At 38.8% G+C, this 21542-nt stretch overlaps 1 protein-coding gene across 9 annotated transcripts in view; it reads right to left on the reverse strand.

Moving 5' to 3' along the window:
• Positions 1-21542, reverse strand: part of SGIP1 (SH3GL interacting endocytic adaptor 1) — a 212872-nt gene that overhangs the window by 47879 nt on the left and 143451 nt on the right. For 4 of the 9 annotated variants that reach the window (XM_073896575.1, XM_073896578.1, XM_073896577.1 and 1 more), the window contains exons 13-17: positions 18893-18967; positions 16293-16784; positions 10021-10148; positions 8949-9075; positions 3712-3777 (exon numbers count right to left, since the gene is read on the reverse strand). In XM_073896575.1, coding sequence (XP_073752676.1) covers positions 3712-3777; positions 8949-9075; positions 10021-10148; positions 16293-16784; positions 18893-18967 — 888 coding nt within the window. Of the gene's footprint in view, positions 1-2728; positions 2789-3711; positions 3778-8948; positions 9076-10020; positions 10149-16292; positions 16785-18892; positions 18968-21542 lie in introns of all 9 variants that reach the window. The other 5 variants (XM_073896580.1, XM_073896582.1, XM_025871904.2 and 2 more) reach the window with 2 other exon arrangements.

The following is a 21542-nucleotide window of genomic DNA, read 5'->3' on the forward strand; positions in this document are numbered from 1 at the left end:
ACGACCTGGGAATCTTCTTCTTCTGTATTCCCTGAACGAAGCATTGAAGAAAATGATATGAATAATAACAAATGTGGGTAAAACCAGAGTGCCCTAGAAGAATATGCTAGAAGTGCTATTCGATGGGACATGTTGAATGACGGTCCTTTTGGAGTTTAAAATTTGGGTAGGGGCACTATTCTCAAGGTGATTTCCATGTCCTTTATCATCACAGCAGAAAATTAAAAAGAAATCCTTCCAGCTTACACTAGTTAAAAATACCTGAGGCTAATGTACATAAATGGTGAAAACAAACCTCCATTCTTTTTTTTTTTTTAAGATTTTATTTATTTATTTTGGGGGCGGGGAGCAAAGTGGGAGAGGCTGAGAGGGAGGGAGAGGGACAAGCAGATGGTGCACTGAGCATGGAGCTGATGCGGGGCTTGATCTTGTGATGCTGAGATCATGATCTGAGCTGAAACTAAGACGATTAACTAACTGAGCCACCCAGGTGCCCCTACCCTTCTCTATTCTTAAAACATAGTCATTCTTGTTCAGGTGGCAAAGTGTCATGTTTAGTTTCTTCTAAGTCCTGAAGTTCATTTTAATGTACTTTTATCTGCATAAGCATTTCTCAGTGAGATAAATAGGGGCATATATTTGTGATATGGCTGCTCCCACAGTCCCTCGGGAAGCCCTTTCTAATACGTCCTTGACTTGCGCAAAGTCCAAGATGAAGGTAACATGGTACTAGAGATTCCGATTTATTTCTATTGAAACACCTTCTTGCATGACTTTCTTGGTCTAAATCAAGATGCTTATGAAATTCAGATCTTATTAATTAGAATGGCTATGTTACCAACTTTAGATACCTAATATTATGTTTTATATTATATGTTATAATTATATTTTCCTAAAATGAAAAAAAATGTAGTTCACATTTTTATTCCAGTTATTAATACTTATATTTGATTGATAATATATATTTTTAAAAACAAACAAACCAACAACCTAAAATTGTCTTTAGAGAGGTATCTTCAAAAAAAGTCTGTCTCTCCATTTAAAGAAACCCAAACTCAAACACAAGCAAATGAGCCAATAGATACTCTAAAACCAAAACAAACGGAAACAACAAACACCATGGAAGTTGTTTGTTTTTTTTGTGGGGCCCCAATTATTTGAGGCAAGGTTGGCAGTAGCGTATTGTTCAATTCCCTGGTTAAAACAGGGTAAATTATTCTGCTGCGGCCAGCCCAAACCAGAGAGAGGGCCTTTATATATGCAGGGATTTGCTGTACTTGGGGATTACCAACCTATTCAACCGTAGCTTCTCCTTTTGAGATGTGCTGATCAGTAAAAAGACCCCTGGGCACTTTTTAATTCCATCAGATTCAAAGAGAAAGCTTAGAAGGTCATAAGTTTGGCTTAGAAGGTCATAAGTTTGTGGATTTTGCATCTTGGTTATTACAAAAGTAATGACCCGAGGCGAGGAAGGCTCCTGACATCACGTGGGAAAGATGCATCCTCCCCTGAAGATTACCTATCCACCTGTCCTCCACCTGAGCCAGGACAGGACATCAGGTATTTGGAAAGCTTTAAATCAGATCATTCTTTTCTGTTGCTACCCAAGCTACTCCCAGCTAAGGACTTCCACCTCTAGGACCATCTTGCACAGAAAATTCGCCCCTGAGAGAAAAAAAAAAAAAACCCACCTCACACGCTACTTAAAAACCTTTATCAGTCATTGTGATTTTTAAAATTGTGATAAAACACACACTCAAGTTAGGAAATTGCTTTTTGCTGTCCTGGAACACAAAGACAAGTTCAATGTTTAGATTCGACTCTGCAGTAGAATACATTCTGGCCCACTTTTGATCCTAGGAGAAATTTAGCTATTTAAAATGGTAGAAAGTAGGGACTTAAGTGATAAATATTTACGGATGAGACCACCCACAATATAATTACTTAAATTTTCCCCACAATTAACTTAAATAAGATTTTTTATCAAATGCCTGGCCTGTTAAAATGATTTAGAATTTAACATAAAACAGAAGAATGCTAATCCTTAATTCAGAGTATAACAAATTATCCAACATTGAGGTTAAATATCTGACATTATATTTATGTAAGTTCACCTTAATCTTCTAAAATGGCAAGTCCAGCGATAGTTGTCCATTTTCCTACAGCCACGTCAGTTGCAATTTCAGTAGATGAAAATAGAATTTACTACAACACTCCTTTTTGCTCTTTTCCTCATTTTTCTGACCTCCTATGCAGCATTCCTTGTCATAAGAATATGTATACATATTTATGTTTTACAATAATGGATGTTGTATCTGAAATATTAGTTACCCAAAACAAAATTAAATGCCAGTTCCAACCAAAAACATCCTTACATTTGTTGTATTGCATCTGCAAGAGTCAGGAAAGAGCCCTGGTTGACAGAGTTAAGTTCCTTGGCCATAAAAGGTGTTTGTTTGTTGTTTTTTTTTCCAATTTCACACAATTAAGTAACCAATATTGACTGCAAATTGGCTTCGTTTTTTTTTAATATGAAAAATTGAAGATCCCATACAAACCAAATTCATGTCATATTTTCTTTAGTATTTCATATTTTCTAAGTAGCCATAGCATTTGTATATAGAAGGTGCGACCAGGTCTTTTGAAGAGAACTGGGATTTGGAAATGCAGACGGGAAAAAAAGGATGAGGGGTATCAATTAGAATCTGGTATGCTATGTACTACTTACCTTCAAAAGTCAAATAAAACTTTCCTCTGTCAAACCAAACGAGGGAAGGCTGTTCATTCTCTGTATGGCCAGGAGTTGAAGCGGGATGGGAAAGGTTAAGGAGAGGGAGAGAGAAGGACACAGTATGAGTTACAGGTCATTAATCGCACTATGGGGGAGGGCGGAGGCACTGCATGCCATTAGCGTGCAGGAAAAAGGGAAGGCTGGTAATCTATGTTTTGGTTTTGGGTTTTAGTTTGGGAAACAGAAAGCAAAAGCAAAGCTATGGAGGCCTAAAGGGATGGGCACGTGTTGCTGGTAGCTTGATACTCGGTGCTTGAGCGCATGGAGCGGAAGTCTTCCTGGCCATGCAGGGGCGTCAGCATATTTTAACTGCACTAGTTAGGGCAAATGGTCATTTAGCAATTGCTGTATCCATTTCATCTTCAATGTCATCCCCTTCTATATTTAAAAAGATAAACTCGGAGTTATGGGTTATATCAAACTTAGCTTAGGTTTTAAATGACAACACCATTGCATATCAATTTAAAGTTCATGGAAGATGCCGCACATCTTCCGTCCCCTCCCCTGGAATCACCTTAGGCATCCAGACACAAAACACCCTTAACCTACGTACCAAAGAGAAAACAAGATTACTGACGGTGTCCTATTATATTTTAAATCCAAAAGCAGTCACCGGACATGTAATTCTGAGCAGTTAAATTATTCCTTCCTTTGTAAATTCACAAAGCAATGGCATCTCACCTTCTTCAAACCTTTTGAGAAACTGTCATGCAACCTGCTGCTTTTTAATAGGTTCACTTAAAAAAAAAATTTGGTGGCATGAATTCCACGATGAACAATAAATAGACAGGGTGCTTCTGAGAGGCACCAGACACTCATGAGGTGACTAGCATGTCCATGAAGTTTATAGCATTCAGATGGCATAATGGCTTGGATTTTTAAAGTCTAGATATCTAGGGATCACTGGGCTAGCACCATACCTGCCAGTGCATCACAGCGCCTTTCAAACGAGGGCAGTTTGTCATAAAAAACATCATCTTCTGACACTATGAACCAAAGAAATATAAAGGAATGGAAAACAAAAACACAAATACAAATCCCAAATGAAATCAAGCAGTACACTTCACTGATTGAAACACAGGAATGGTATCAATGGAAAAAAGAAACAAAATCTAACACACTCGGATAATGATGATAGGGTACCAAAAAATTAATGTGCTTATTTTATGATGGTTCTATGAGGAAAAAATTTAAAAAATTAAAAATTAAAAATTTTTAAATGCCAGGTTTTAGCAATCTGCGAATTTGGCTAAAGTCAGCTCCATGGAAGAAATCACACCCCCACCTTTTCAGGGAGTTGCTAAAGGCACTGTCATTAGTAATTGACTTGTGTAAGTGTATTTCACTTAGACACAGTTCTCAAGTGGCCAGACATATGTCCATCAGTAGAACCTCTTAGTACACAGAATCACTCATAATATATTTTCTCCCTGCCCCAGTGGGCAAGAGTAAGCTTTCAAGAAGACTATAAAAAAGCAACAGAATAAATCTGAAGTTGCTGAATGAAGTATCCCATTTCAAACTCATCAGTATCCAAATTCAGTTTGCCTTGCAGTCGTCTTTAGTAGTTACGGCCCGTTAATTTTGGACAACATTATTGTAATTCCATCTTCGTCTATGGCATCCAGCTACGGCCAAATGTCTTTGTAAATTGATCACAACAGTTGCTCTGGACCCCAACCGTTCCAGATCTTTGCATGTGATCTCCTTTCTCACCAACTAACAAATACAGGTAATTGGAGTTCTAGTCCATGTGATAAAAAAAAAAAAGTGCTCAATCCCACAGGTCCTAAGAGTATTATTACAACTTAAATTAAAAATGGAATAAAACCTATACAAAGACCCATAAGGGAGAACCCTCTCTACAATGTAGAGAAGATAAGGAAATTGATGAGAGTAGCAAAACTATTCTGTAAACAATGTTTCTTGGAAAAGATACTCTACTGGCTTGCCTCCTAGACTTAGGAAGTAAAGCAGGAAGAGTTCTTCTTTGTCAATTTTTAAGGTTCTAGGATAGCCCTTGTCAGTCAGTATTTATTATATAGGTGACTTCCTTGGTGGCTAGAACAAGTTAATGCAATGTCTATAATATCTATAGGAGAGGAACAGGATATGGCACTAAGAAGAACACTCCATAATCTGTCCAGAAAATGGGAAGCAAAATAGTTACATTGGCAGTAACTGAATGTTACAATACCCTTTCATACCTGTTAGTGGGAAATGATGGAGGATATTTTCTTTCCTTTTAAGAACTAACTTCGTATTTACAATTTCCTTAAAATGAGGAGCCTCCATCATGATGAGCACTGAGTAATGTATAGAATTGTTGATCACTATAGTGTACATCTGAAACTAATATAATACTGTATATTAACTATACTGGGATTAAAATTTTTAAAAAACTTAAAAAAAAAAGAATAGAAGGCAAGAATTCACATACCAAAAAAAAAAAATGGGTCTCCAATATTGCCATTTGTTTTTTGAATTGGAGTTACAAAAGAGTAATTCATAGGGCTAAATAACATGCTCATAATTTTTTTTATGGTGGTTGTGGACACTGAGAGCTTTGAAGAAAACAACATAACTAAACTGGGGAACTTAAAAGATGAATTATTGGATAGCTCCGTGCTTGCTTTAAATAAGGGTAACACTCAAATTAAGTACAGAAGAAAAAATTTCCTTAAGAACTAACCATGGAAATTGTCTCAAATTGATCTGGGATGGGAAAGCCAGAACTAGAGACAGGTCTTTCCAAAAAAAAAAAAAAAAAAGGTTGAAAGATAAAAAAAGACTAAACTTAAGTATGGGAATTTTTAGTTGAGATCAGGAATATCCATCCTCAAAGGTCTTTCTGTGCCAAGTAATTGGCATTAATACAAGTATTTTTAAAAGAATGTTTATCCAATTCAGAATTGCCACCCAGCCTGGAGAGACAAAGACTTAGAGAAAAATACTGTAAGATTTAGATGCTACGGCTAATATTCCAGTACTGAATCACTTTTGCTCAGAGTTCTACACCAAAGGAAACATCAAAATTCACCTACTGCTTCCTTTGGTGCCTGTAAATGGTTACTTTTCATTCATTCAGATTTCTGAGATGATGTTAAAGATGCAGTTGAAATTGCATAATTAACAGTGAAGGTATATCAGAAATAATATATTTAATAATATATATTTTTTCATTTAACAATGAAAAAATTGTCTTTATGGTATTCTTACTGCATTGGGGTACCAAAAAAAGATTTTGCAAACATCTAAAAAAACAAACTAACAAACAAAAAAACCCTGACTCTCACCCATAGAAATAAGAAAAAAAGTAAGAAAAATGGATATTTAAATTACAGGTATCTCTGTTTATCTTTAAATGTCTAAGAGTTTGTTTCTTAGAATAATTTTAAACATTTTCTCTATTCCCATAATATTAATAGGATTTTCCCCCCAAATCAAATAGTGAAGGTCCTATGAGTGTTTCTAATGCAAAAGGAATGTACTATATTTCATTGATTCTGATATGTGCACTTGTTCACATTTTAACATCTCTGAAATTGGAATGGGTCTTAAAATTAATGGATAAGAAAGCATTGCATCTTAGCTTACTTGGCAGTTTTCCCCTCCTTTTCTTAATCATATATAAAATAATAGTGTATCTTCTGATGGAGGGCATCTTAAATTCAGTGATATACAGTTGCAGAGGGTTTCTTTATTATTTGAGTGTGGTGATGCACAGAAAGTCTTATTTTCAGGTGTGGCATCAGATTTACTACTTTATAATCATAGCTTTCATGAAAGATTTTATGTCCAAAGTGTTTTGGAGGCATATTCTTACAGGAACTGTTGTGTAGGAAGATTAGACTTGCTCTTAAAAGTTTAGTCCTTGAATTACATTCAACTTTGCAATAAGCAAGTACAAATAAATATGTACAAAGTTTCCACCACATTTGCCCCAGTTTTGGCTCAGATGTCACAGGAAATGTCAAAAAAGTATTGTGTGATAGAAGGGAAATGTTGAGCCACTGATCTCAAAAATTTGCTGCTGAAATTCTCTATCCCCCTGCAAGTTATTTTACTGCATAAAGTTGACATTCCAAGTCAGTCATGAATAGTCAGCCCCTTGGCTGACTAAGCACAGCCAAAGCACATCCTCTGTGAAAAGAGATAAACAGCAATACACAGGAGTTGCTGGCAGCCATCTGACAAGGCATCTACTTCAGAGAGAAGTGGCTGTCAGGTGACCCACTGCAGCAGGAAGTAAAGAACAGGAGAATGAGGAAGAGGAAAACAAAAAAAAAAAATAAAAACAAAAACAAAAAACAACCAAAAAAACCCCCACCAAAACCCAGAACCAAACAAATTAAATCAGAATGCTCCTCAGCAATGAAGCAATGTTGAGTATCCTCTCAGGTGGCAATTTTTTTTTAACCCCTCTGTCATTCATCCTGAAAGAATGCATACTGGTTGTACTAAGAATCAAAGTCACTGGCCAGGATTTGAGATTTCTGTGGCAGGGAGTATAAAAATGCATTGTATAAAAATGTACACGGTTCAAATTCTCTGTGTGTGTCATTTTCTCTATGAATCTCAATGAGTTTAAAGAATATGTTAGTCACTCATCTGAGGGCAGTTGAGGTCCACTTTGTGAGTGAGAGTTGATGCTTCTTACTTTCCTCTCTGACCAATCAGGGAAATCACATGGAGTAGGTGGGACAAATAACCTTGAGGAAAAAACAAAACAAAAAAAACAGAACCCCCCAGATAAAACAAAACAAAACAAAACAAAACAAAAAAACAGAGCAAGAGTGGGGGAAATGGCTGTAGCAATCAGGAATATTAAAGAGTGTCAAAAAAAAAAAAAAAGGTTGGAACAGTACAGAAAAAACTCCAGAGAGAACTGGCCTCATAGGCATCTTAAAAGAGAAAGCCCCCAGTTACCTCAATGGGTGATGCAGAGAAAGAACAAACATGGCTATATAAATGATGTTAAATAGCTGTCTTTTAATGAATCCTACAAAATTGGACAGCTGGTTATATTTTCACCAAATTTGAAGGATTGTTTTGGGCTAGTCTGATTAAAAATACAGAACACATGATATAGTTGAAATTCTCTTTGGGGCCCCCTACAAGGCACACCTTCCTTTATATCCCTGGGAAAATAGGGAGTTCTCCAGAAGAGCTTCAGGCTTTGATCAAAGTACTTCTCACATGGGCAACTCTGTAGTGTGCTCTTCTTTGGTAAATGATAGCAGGGATTTATTTAGCTTTGAGTTAATGATTCTCCCAAGCAATGCAGGATGGGCCAGCTGGTTTACAGTATGGAAGACTTGGAGGGGAGTTCAGACAATAAAGGAAGACAATGGGAAAAAAATGGAAGGGTGGAGCCCCAGGTCAGAGATACCATGCAAACATGAAAGAAGCAGCAGCTTATGGAAGATGGGTGAAGAGGTGTAGAGAGAGATCAGCCTTGGGAAGAGGAAAGATGCTCCAGGCAAAATGAGGCATTTAAACCTGGGAAAACCTTCCAGCTGAGCAGCCATTCTCAACTCTTGACTTTCATCACACCATAAGGAAAGAGGCACAAAGGCATTTACTGAAAATGCCAGCAATGACTTATTTCTCAGGGAAAACTGACCACACATCACTGAAAAGCACTAGAAAAGAATGTCAAAAAGTTTACTCAAGTCCCACAATGCCAACACTTATACCATCTGTCAACATAAGGACAACCAAAAGTGATGAAGAAATGAAAGCTTTAAGAAAAATAAAAGATCAAAATTTCGTGAGTTCTGATGTGGTACACGATTGGAACTTAAATGAACATTCCTCCTCAAAGGAGACTATTTTTATGATAGAAATGATATGTAAATTACTGGACCTTATTTGTTGATTTCTTCTTTACTTTTATGAGTAGCTCTGTATGGAATAGCATAAGACAATTCCTGAAAAATACAGGTGTTAATGTTCTTTTATTTGTTTATTTGCTTAGTTGAAGCATTTCGCCTCCTTTGCTGAGAAGGTGCTTTTAAAAGAAGAGTCAGCTGATAGTAGCAGAACACAGAGCAAAACAATTTCAACCAGAAGTATAGGGCCTTGAGGTTTTCAGATGATAAAAAATAGCCAGTCACAACAACAAACAGATTAAAAGACAGGAGATAATTTTTACCAACTGTGGGAGTGGTGGCTGCGCTCAAGGAATTGGTGGATGATATTGAAGAAGTACTTTCAGCTCGGGCAAGGGGTGCTATCGGAGGAGGGCTGGAAGAATGTATGGGAGGGCTAAAAGGTCTGGGCTGCAGGGAGAAGAAAAGAGAAGAAAATTAGATAAGTAGGTTGGAGTACTCTTGTTCCATGTTTTTGACATCTTCCAGCTCTGGATATGACAACTCAGGTTCTTAAAAGAGTATAGGTGACACCATTTTTATCTTGAAATTGATTCTATCTCTACAGGAGTTTGTGGATGGAGCTAGAGGAACCATCGATCACAGTGTGCAGGTACCTCAGGCTTAGAGAAGCTGAGATCTGTGATGTTTCAGGACTGTGAAGCTACATGCCCTCAGGAACTAAGCAGGTAACCTCCCGTGAGAGCTTATACCCATTTAAACATATTTAAATACAGTATACTCAACTGTGCTAGCTATACCAAATATTATGGACATCACCCAGTTTGTGACTCCTGTGCGAGGATAGCAAAGAAATGTTCCTCTTCCAGGAGTCTCTCAATTGTTCACACAGAATGTTTGCCACCTCTTCAGCCTTAAAACACGATGCAAGAAACTTCTGGAACAAATTTATCAGGCTACCACCCTCCTCTGTATTCACACGGTGTGCTTAACACCAGTAAGTTCTCTTAGTCTGGGGACGGAAACCAGGACTTACCCTCTCTTGCAGTCTTCCCAAGCCGGATAAATAGAGTGAAAGAAAACACCTCTCTTTCTAAAGGTCTTAGCACAACTGAGCATTACTACCTTAATTTGCATCAGACCCATGCGGGCAGAACCGAGAACCCCAGCCTCCTATTCCTATCATTTTAGACCTCAACTTGAAAGGTGGTGGAGATTGAGGGAGGGTCAAAATGTACACGCACGCTGCAGTGACCGCCTTTCAGATGCCACATGTCAGGGCCATTTGTACAACTGATAGGAGGCCATTGAGGTAGCCTGTGTTGCGGCATTTTGGCTTCTGTTTGTCATTCTCACCATGAGTCTCTGAGCAAGCCGGGGCAGAAGGGAACATACCACATCTCCAACTCCAGGTTTTCCTGGAGGTAGCTTTGGTCGAGATGGAGGCCGGGGAGGAGGCGGTGGAGGGGTGGTGCTGCTGCAGGGAACCAAGGGAGTGGCTGGTCGAGCAGGGGATGATGCACCTGAAAAACAAGCTGGTATTAACAATGGCCAGAACCATGCGTGGCCAAGAGCTGTCATCGTGGAATCCTCCTTCCCCATCCCCCCCAGGACAGCACCAGTCCCGGACAATTTTCTTCACCCCAGCAGTTAGTACACTCAACACTCTAGCATCTAGTGTGTATGTGTGTGTGTGGTTTTTTTTTTTAAAAAAGAAAAAAAAATCACTCAGTTGAACTAGAGCTGATGGCAGAAGCTGAAGCTTATTGCCTTTTGTTGTCATGTGACACCCAGTGAAAGGTAAATCCTTTTATTATTCTCTGTGATGGAAAATATGCTTTAGGACACTTTTAGCCTGGTGGTGAGGACCTTTCATTTTGACCACATACACACCAAACTTATAATAAGTTCTCTTGTTTTTGCATATTCAGAATTAATGTCCAAGATGGAAATGGAAGTTAGACCTTGAAGGAAGGTGAATGATTTTTCCACATTATATATATACATATATATATTTAAAAAAAAACATGTATAGGAGAATTATCTTTTTTACTGTGCTTCAAAATATGAATGCTAACTTTAATAAATCTAAGTAAACATTTGATGGTAAGCAAAGGATGGAACCATAAGAAAGTAAATTAGATGTTGCACAAGTAATTTGCATTTAGAATCTTAGTAACAGAATCACACTGAATTTAGAGGATTGTATTTTTTGAAGGAGGCTGCTTAGTAATCTATTCTATGTAGAGTTGGCCCATGATGATTTTTGTGGTGATTTTGAAAAGAGCCTCTTGGATTTACTTTTCTGGCTGTCAATGACAAACATGGGAAACAAAGAAGACACACAGAGGTCGGCATGCACACTAATCAACACACCAGTAGGGTCTCGAGACTCAGGGGTCGGTCTATCCTTAGCCAGATGTCTGGGGTACATGGATAAACTACTTGACTCCAAACCTGAAGAAATTCAGATCAATATTCCAAACAGTGCTTGTTCAGAAAAGTTCCAACTACTCCGGAGGTTTTGTCACTTTGGTTAGAAGCACAGGTATCAGATCATTTCAAAACATTCTAAGAAATCCCACCTCAGGAAAATAACTGCCCACTCCTCTCCTGTCATCCAACATGCCACAAAACTGTGTTCTCTGGAGAAACCTAGATCAGCAAGTTGCTAATCTCCATCTCCAGATCTCCAGATTCCCAAAGAGCTTTGAAGTTGAACAACAAAACCCATCATCTTGGAATCTGCTCTCAGCTTAGGAGAGTCCCTGGGGGTAAACCTTGCTCCCCTTATTTAAATACAACCTGAAATATTGAGTGCGTTGTGTTTCTCTGTGCTGTTTATTCTAAGTGTAATTTCGTTAGTGTGAAACCCTGCTAAAATTACCGCCACCTCCATCCGTAGCCCTACTGCCTCACCACCTCAATCAGAATGAGAGCTCAGAGATATTGAGTAACTTACTCAAGGTCCCATAGCTCAGATGGTTGATTTAACTCCAAAGCTCAAGCTCTTAAATGCAGTGTCTTGTAGCTTTAGATGGAATGTGAAGTCCCACATTTTGCATAAAGTCTGCTCTTACTTTTGCAACAGCAGCTTGCCAACATCTCTCTCAATGTAAATATTTTTAGTCTTTGGATAATCTTTTCTTGAATAAAAAAAAAGAAGATATGTTTTGACAGGTCCCACTACAAAGTTTCCTTTTGACTTAATAGATTGACACCCAGGATGTTTTCAGGAAACAGAAGTAACAGCAGAGAGATGGAAAATAAACCTTTAAACAACAAAGTCTTTGTCAGGAAGTTTCATGGGGCTCTTTCTAGGTTCTGTTTCACTGGGAAACCACACCATAGGGATGGTTCAAAATATCTATCCGTGGGTCTTTTTCCAATAGTCTTCTGAATCAAGCTCAGGAAAAGGTCAGCTGCTTATCTTTTTTCTATGTATTCTAAGAGGGAAAGTTTTGAAAATCACTGTCAGTAATGCTTGGGAAAGATAATATTGGGGTTGTCAGCAAAGCAGTATGGAATAATGAGAAAAACCGAATGAAAAGGCAGATGAGCTGAGTTCTGGCCCTGCCTGGCTCTTATTGGCTGTGGGATTTTTAACTTCTCTGAGCCAGAAATGAAACATTTCTACCTTACAGGGTAGTTGTAACAATCGAAATGGAAAATGCTTGTCAAGTGTTTAGTAAACTATAAAATGATACACAAATAAAAGAGAATAGGTGTTGATGATGATGGTAAAGACTGTCTTTTCATACAGACACAACTAAAAGCAAAGAAAAAAGTGGCTAGTTAACTGTCTTCTTTTCACTTTTTCCTAACTGGATTGATTTAATTGATTTGTTGTGCAGTTAGAAAGACACTGGGGCAGCGTTTAAGAAGCAAAACCATCTTGACAAAACCTGAGGTTCAGCAGAGGGTAGTCAGGGCCTGGGGGGGATTTTATAAGTGAACTGAGGTTTCCCATGCTTTTTTGAGGCTGCACAATTGTTTCGTATTCTAAGAGGGTAGAAGACTATTTGCACATCTCTAAACTCATTCTCTGATCTTATATTTTCATTTCTTCTACAAGCAGTGTTTATTCCCAAGAGCAGTGCTGGGAAAAAAAACTGGACATTTGCTGTTTCAGGTTTAACTTTAAAAATCACCTGTATGTTATTTGAGTTTTGTGAGTTCAAAAAAGTTGACAGCCATTGACGTGCTTTCAGTCCATTTGCTGCTTCAACTCGAAGTTCTAACATAGTTTTTTTGGTAGCCCCATAATGATTGCTTCAACTTCCATCTCTCTTTGCTGGCTAGTGGCCTCCCTAATTGGACTCTGCCACTCTAAAAGACATGTAGTTAGGAAATATATTTGTTTAGGTTAAACCCAGTTGTTTATAAATATGTGTGTGTGTGTGTATAACATCTTCTAATATTGCCTTAGTTTCTCAAATTGGAAAGTGTTGCACTGAACATTCTATCTTTACTGACATCTCTCTTTCCCTGGTCTCTACAGGCCAATAAAACTCTTTCTCCTTCCCATTCCCTGGCACACCACCCACAAGGAAGAAGAAATGGCCTCTGCCAAGAGAATTGTCATCTGCATTCCAATAAAGCAAAGTTCTGGCCAAACTAGGTATTTATAACTTTGCCATAAGGAAATCAAAGTTCTTGGAGCAAATCCTGAATCCAACTGTTTTTCAACATCAGGTAACCCAACTGATTCACAGGCTGCCTGTACTGTCTACGCTTGGTCAGTGATCAAGTGAATGAAATTTTAAAATTGAGCATAATGGTACCCAGTTAAATATAGTTTGAGATGTACAGGAAAATCTAGTCTCATCAGGCTAAGTGTTATAAAAAGGAGGTCTTGAGAAGCATTGCTAATCTTTAAAACATGAGGCCATCTCTCATTGTTCTAAAATACATTTCTGCTAGTCTGTGTATATTCCATCAATAAAACATTAAATGGCAAATAAACTGGGACTTAATTAAGGAGATAATTGTGCAAAGTTTTATTTATTCATGAGCTTCATTGACCCAGTTCAGTCTTCCACTTAGAAATCCCATCTTTTACCCACAAAGCATAGTCTTTTTCCAGCTCAATTATTAAGAATCAAGAGTCTTTACTGGTAACACCTAAAAACAATTTTAAATAATTTACAAAGCTAAACATAGAGATGACAACAAAATTCTCAAAGATTTCAGGAAGAAAGCCAAGGCTCCCTTCTTCACTCATTAGATCAGTGGACAATTCAATTAAACGTCTTCCCGAGTCTCGTGGAAAGTGATGGAAGAAACAGATGAGCGACAGATCTGCCCTGTCCTCCCTTTCCTCAACCTAAACATGTTCATTTTGAGGAAAGCACAGTGGCCCACCACTGGAACAAGGGGATTATTCCTCTAGCAGCCTTTTCAGAAGATAAGAGCTTCACCCTGGTAAGAGAGCACCATAGAAGACCCTGGAAGCACTCCCCTCTTTGACAGTAGACAGGTTTGAAGTTTGAAATGAAGGCTTTAGGTAGGGTCTTTTTATTACCTTTACAGATATGTAAGGAGGCTTATATTCCCAAAATGATCTAAAAACGCAGCAGAGGATGAAGGCGGGTGCTCTAACCTTCTAGAATTATGGAGAGGAGGATAGAGAGTGGGTTTTGAGAGAAAACTGTTGGTGATTTTGTTGATGACACAGGGCAGAATAGGTGGGTGTCAGTGGTCAAATAAGTTTGGGATATTTTGTAACTAAACTTTAAAAGAGTACTGGGAGAGCTCCGGGGTTAAGAGCACAGGCTTAGAATCAGACAGACCTGAATATGACTGAGTATCCCAAGTCTATCACCCATAGCTGTGTAAACTTGGGAAAATTACTTGACATCTCTGAGCTTCAGTTTTCCCAAGTTTACAGAGCTGTAAAATAGAAATAAGAGAGCATTTATCACATGGGGTTGTTTTAAGGATGAAATGATGTGCACAAAGGATTAAGATGATACCCAGGAGAAGAAACTATAGCTGTTATTATTGGCAAATTAAAGGCTGTCAGAAGTCCTATGGTAAAGAAACCTGCTGATTTTATTTTAACACAATGTTCCCCAAATTTATTTGAGTATTGAGTAGTTTTCCTTTTTTGGTGGAGGAAGGCACCTAGGGCACACGCAATCATACAAAACATCAGTTTTGTGTTGGGTACAGGTGACTCTCCAGCCCTTTCCTTGATCAGATTGGATGCTTGAAGCACAGGAATTTTCAAACACAGAGCAAGCACTGAAATACTCCATTGAAAGAGGACTATTCAAGTGGCTATTAGAGTGGGGACAAATGTCTTTCCTTCCTGTCTCTTACTAGATCTAAATAGCATAAACTTGGTCACCTCTTCCAAAGCAAATGAAAAACAAAAAACTCAGAAGGTGCCTAAACTGAACCCACAGGCCCAGGAAGGAAGGCACTTGGGCAGGGGGGTTCTTGCCAGATCAGTGTGAGCACCAGTAGAAGAAAAAATATGGAAGAAGAGACATTAGAAAATCTTGATCTTTTTCGGTGTGCATGGCAGCTGTTGCCATCTTTTTATAGGATGAGAACATAAAATGAAGTTTCAAAGAAGGAAAACCAAAATGTTAGATTCAACATCAACATTTGCATAGAGGGTCCCAAATGTCCATTTCTGTTAGACTTCTCCATCACCTGTCACCATGCTTAGAGTTGACTTAACAGGCTGATGAGCTTATCAAAATAAAATCAAAGAATCATTTGTCTTCAGTGGCAGTTTGATATATCGTGGATATAGTAAGGTACATTCTATTTGCTGTCCCCTAAAAAATCTTTTCAAACCCTACTTCTTTTTTTCTGAAGTAATTAGAGGGGTTAACATGGCTCTGCCCCTACCGAAAAAGAAAGGAAAAAGAAAAGAAGTCAAAGAAGAAAGAACACATTGACCTACCTACCAAAATTAGGATCCTTGGGAAGAAAACAGTATAAACTTTCAGTTATAAGATGAATACAGTCTGAGGATCTAATGCATAACACGGTGACTATAGCACTGTATTGTATAATTGATAACACCATATCGTATAATTGTAATTTGTTGAGAGAGTAGAGCTTAAATGTTCTCACCCTTCCCCCTGCCCAACCCCCCCAAAGGTAAATATGTGATGTGCTAATTAACTCGATGGGAGGAAACCTTTTACTATATCTATATCATCTATATCTATATTTCAAGTCATCACAATTTGCACTTTAAATATCTCATAATTTTGCCAATGATATCTCAATAAAGCTGAAAACAAAACAAACTAAAAAACGTTCTTGTACAGGCATCTGACAGGGAAATGAGACACTCAGCATGAAACTCACTGGCTATGAAATCTGCCTTTCTAGAACTTTCCTGAATTCCAAACAATGACAAAGCAGCTTCCTTTAAAAAATATGCACTTCCTAACTGCAAGGTGGAAGGCAGGGCGCTCCTAAGGAGCACTAGGAGTGCAGGGCAGAGCACATCACAGACTCGCACTATGACGGTTAGCATTCGATGCACTAGGACATGCCATGGGGCCACGGAACACCCAAACCAGAGGAGGGATGGCTGAAGCTCTAAAGCCAACTGCCAGGCAGGAGGAGGGTGTCGCTCACACTGCAGCAGCCACGGCCATTCCCGGGCACATGAAGCACACTCAAACAGTAAGACGTACCACTGGTGGTCCCCGTACCACTGCCCGAGCCAGGTCCAGGGGATGAAACCACAGTCCTGTAGGTGGGTGGTGGTGGGGGAGGTGGGGTTGCTCTCTGTCCCAGCCCAAAATCTTTGGGAGATGAGATTGTTTCTAAGTAATCATCTTTAATGAAGGTCTGCTCAGCAATTTTCTTCTGGACTTCTTCTAAATTGAGCGGCGACGGTACATTTCGAGGAGGACCAGAGGGTCCTGGGGGGCCTGGAGGGCCCGGGGGGCCTGGAGCTGGGGAGTCAGATGGGTTGTCTGATGCAGTTGGTGGGGACACCACCTTTTCCCTTGGAGTCAACTCTGGAGTAACATGTTCCGGGGACGTATCAGAAAAATGGACCCACTTTTCTTCAGCATTAACAGCAACAGACTTGGGGGATAACACTGGGCCAAAAATGCTGTCCAAGTCATTGATTGATGGTAGTTTTTCAATTTTGACCTCTGTGGCTGACTGGTCATTTCCTGTAGTTAAAGTAGTTGATTTTTAACTTTAATTGACTTGGTGAATATTATTTGTATTGGGGGGGTGGGAGGGGTGAGGTAAAGAATAGTAAACAGATTGCCCTGTGAGGTGTAAAAATAACTGGATCAGAGCTGAAGGGGAGGAGAGCATTCCCTGCCTCCATAATGTGAGCATCATCTTCTTATGCTGTTATTTTGCCCTTTCTGCTAGGTGACCCCAGGTAGCTATTTTTACCACCATTGAAAATGCTGAGCGTGCTACTGTTCTCAAAGTCTGCTCACAAGAGTGCAAAGGGTGATCACTTTGAAAAGGCTGCACTTTGAAAAGGTTCACAGAGTTCAGGCTCTGGAACTGCAATCGCAAAAGGGAGGTCCCTTCTGAAAGTCTAGCCTCTAGACAACACAGTAGAAAAATAATTGATAGCTGAAAATCACCCTCATATTTGACAAAGATTGCTCTAGCATATTAAAATGTTTGGTGAGACTAATAATATCTTTTAGTTTAAAAAATTATTATATCATAATTAGTTGTACATCCTCCACCTTAAATACACCAGAAACACAGTACAATGGTTATTTAAAGAAATATCCCCACACGTGTATTTACAAACATACACATATACATCCCACATACAACACACACAGGTTATTGAGAAGACATCTACTACTTATCAGAACTGCTTTGTATATACTTGTTTAATAGGGAGGAAAACTGTCAAAACATCTTTATAATTTCTTTTCCCATCAAGTCTAACCTGTTAACATCGTAGGTATAACTGTGATATACATCTATCTGGAGTCATGAAACGGAAAATCTCGGTTTTGCTTCAACATTAGCATAAGTTCTTCTAATTCTTACCAGTAATAAGAGAAAAAAATTTAAAACTATCTTCTACAGCTTGGCAGGAAATGCTTGAAAACAACTGCAATGTGAGGAAGTGCACTTTTTAAACACTGAGGTTATTGAAATTAGAAGCTGTTCCCTGAATGATTGCAAAGCATAAGCAGAGGCAACTTTACCTTTAAATAACTCATCGGCTCTAAGCGCTGCCTCAGTACTTCCATATTTCACATTAGAAAAGAATTAACCTTCAAGGCTCCAAGGCTACAGATAAATGGGGTAGCAGTTTGCATGTCCCACACTATTTATAATTTTGTCGCTGGTAGATTTATTTATATCTAACATATTTATGGGAATACAAGGAGCCAAAATGATTTGAACTTGCAAACACCTTTACCTATGATGCTCTGGATGATTCTTCGTTGGGTTTTAATCAATATAAATTTCAAAAATGACCATGCCTTGCACTCGGTCTTGTTGATAAATACCTACTCTGTAGCTATCAAACTCACCAAGCTGCAAAAATAGCAAAGGACAAAGCAGCAATAAAATTCCAAAGGGGATAAAGAACCATACTCTAACGGCCCAGACACATAACAGCAATTACAGCTTTTGACTTGCTGGCCCAATAGGACAAGGTAGATTATAAATTGCACGAATATGTAATATTGATTTTAATAGAAGGTAAAGATGTGCCTTAGAAATGATCTGTCTAAAGGCATGTGGCATTTCTTTTCCATATTTCATTATCCTTACACATCTCTTCACCATGGGATAATGATTCCTGGGAAAAAAAATTCCCCACCTCCCAAGCTTAGGCTGCACATCCTGGGAACCATTCTATGTCTTTGTAGATCAGATAGTTTTAATTCTAGAAAAACGATCGGTTCTTGGGAAAATACGAATTGTGCCTTGAGATTTTTTAATTCGTAAATCATTAACATAAGATCCAACGGAGTGAAGGGCCAATTAGACAAAGACTTTTGATATTGAGATTTTCTTTTTCTTTCATCTCACAAGTAAATGTGACCCTCATTCAACAAAATGATACAGAGGAAAAAGGAATTGAGAAAGTGAAACTTTTTGTGAAACCTGAGAGTGAGACTTTAAAATAAGTCTGCATAGTAAATTGTCATGGAAGGAAAACCCAGTGCAAACATTTTCATGCTTGAGTTTCTACAGTTCCTGACATGTCCAGGGCTGGTTGAGGTCCAGGGCCACTGCTGATTGCTGTTATCATCCCAGTACTGAAAAACCTGAAGCTTACCTGGTGCAACTGTGAGCGGGGAGCCCGTTCGGGGTGGGGTGGCTGGTACGTTTTTGGGAGGCAGTGGTGGGGGTGCTGCAAAGACACAGAAACCAAGCATCATCGATCACTTTCTCCATAAGTTACAAATATTCTGTAGATAAGCAGGATTTGGGCTTTCATTCATATTCCTGCTATTGGAAATGCTATAACCATTAATGGTCTAAATTTTTTTCAGTTCAGAGCTAAGAAACGGAAGCAGGACCCATTCAGATTCGTCCATTTTATGATAATAAGAATCCGTCAGAAGGACGTCAGATGATAACAATAATAATGTCATCATTTTATTCATTCATCCCTTTATTTGACGAACTTCAAGCACCGGCAAAGTTCTAGGTCGTACTAGGAACTGGGGGCATGGGGTTGAATAAAAGGAGACTCTGTCCTCAAGGAATTCATGATTGAATGAATGAATATCATGTTAACAGATGATCACAATCCAGGGTGTGGTGAAGGGAATGAGAATGTCTTGGTGGAGGCTCGGGTGAGGGGTTTTTAATATAGTCAAGATAGTATTGCCTAGATGGATTCTGGAAAGATGTCTCAAAGTTATACATCTTAACTTTTAGTATATTTTTGAAAGTCTGAAGCAATATGATTGAGGGCAAGAGAAAATATACAGATTCCCTTGGTAAAAATGATGGTGAACCAAACCCTCTGAGATAAGAAAAAGTATTGTCTTACGGCCCCAGCCCAGAGACTCAGCCTTCTGAACTGGACTTGTCATTTTGTGGGCAAGGTTAGGGATTACTGTATCAACAGGTACATTTTTTTTCTTATTCTCTCTTTAAATGCATGTTTTCCTGTCGCTGGCTACGTTTGGTAGATTCAAAGAGTTCACACTAGTCTCATAAACCAGACTCAAGTTCATCTGTGAATCTTGAATGTTGTCCAAACTTCCATGACCCAGAAGCAGAGTGGGTCAGCTGGGCGCTGGCTGGAGAGAGCTTGGCAGTACCCTCTGCCTGCCTGCACTAGAAAGAGCCCCTTTCTGTCACTCCACCCCCACCTGACTTCATTTAATTTTAGAAAGCATCCTGTCTTTCTACACAAGAGGCATGACTAACAGCTATCTTCCTAAAGCCCAGAAATATGTGGCTCCTAATCTTAGTTATGAGCTTCTGAAAACTACACCTCAAATGGATCATGTTTTTCCGTAGAAGCTAAGAGTCAATCAGGGGCTCTGTTTCTGGCTAAGGTTCTCTGCAAAAATTAAGGTCATAATCAACAAAAACACATAAAACACCATAAAAGCCTAATAATCTAAAGTAGCAAACTTATGCTGCAATCGCGAAATGAACAAAATTATCCAATACACATCGATTCTACAACAGCCTTTGCTGTGCTAAGTGTAACCACACCACATAAAATCAGAAAACTCAAAAATGCCAATTATTGGTCTTAAAATCAATACATCATCTACATAAACATTTCATTTATGTCCTTTCTTGGCATCTAGCAAAGGTTTTCTAGGAATAATCTGGGTGGCTCAGGTCTCTCAAGAAAGCTTTTCAAGGAAGTTAGAGTTTTTTGCTGGCTTTGTTTCTCAGTAGTAGAGAGAATCATTCAAAGTCACCCCAATGGGGTTCATATACTTTCAAAGCACATCTTTGAAAAGTTTAGATGCTTAAAATAGTTATTGGTGATGCTGTTTTTCCTGTCCTGTTTTATGAGAGAAATATCTTTGAAAAGACCGGATCACATGGTTTTATAGCAATATCTCCAGCAAACAACCTCATGGGCCTTTGATCAGGAATCCCCTTGGTTAATTCCGATGATTATTTTTGGGCCCCATAAAGTAGAACCCTGGGATTGCTGAACTGGAAGAGTATTAATTGGTGTGTACGTAAGCTTCACAAAACAAAAATACTCTCTGCATCCCACCACACCCCCAAACTCCTTTCTCCGAGACCCAGTCTTCTTCCCATAGGCATTTTAACAAGTGCTTTCCACAAGCACATACGTTATGGGAAGTCCAATGAAATGAGAACTCAAGAAATACATCAAGCAGGTGGCTTGACCAAAGGAGGAATCCATTCAGGCCAAATAGTCCAACCCACTACAGGTGCAGAGCATCTTCAGGAGGAAGTGGGGGGCGTGCTGGAAGAGCAGTGCTCGCAGCCCCTGATTTGAGACAAGTTTGCCCTGACCTCCTGTTTCAGCTTCCCACCAAACAGCATCATTTCTCTTGCTCTCCAATTATCCTTCTTTCATCTCAATGTGTCCTTTCTGTCCCATGCACCCTCCTTGTCCTATAGGACTCACAGAGACTATCTGATTTGTTCACTTTTGTGTTGTGTGATAGCCCAGTACCTGGAGCATGGTTGGTTTCTTTACCTTCCTTGCTTCTCCCTCTTATATGTGCATATTGAATGAATGAATGAATGAATGAGCCTATCGGATGTCAGAAGAGGCTATGATTCAAAGTCAATAATTTTACTTTATTATATTATTCTTGCCTTGACAAACTGCCCTATGTCCCTTTAAGTCTAAAGCCTATTAGAATCACATCTTTTCTTAATATTATATAGTCCAAATGTTGCTTACGTACTTTCTACAAGTTGCCTAATTTCACTATGCAGACAGACAGTAAAATGAGTCACTTATTTTT

The sequence above is a fragment of the Callorhinus ursinus genome, unplaced genomic scaffold (genome assembly GCF_003265705.2).
Source record: "Callorhinus ursinus isolate GAN/ISIS: 27379988/994484 unplaced genomic scaffold, GSC_fseal_2.0 scaffold9, whole genome shotgun sequence".
Taxonomy (NCBI): Eukaryota; Metazoa; Chordata; class Mammalia; order Carnivora; family Otariidae; genus Callorhinus; species Callorhinus ursinus.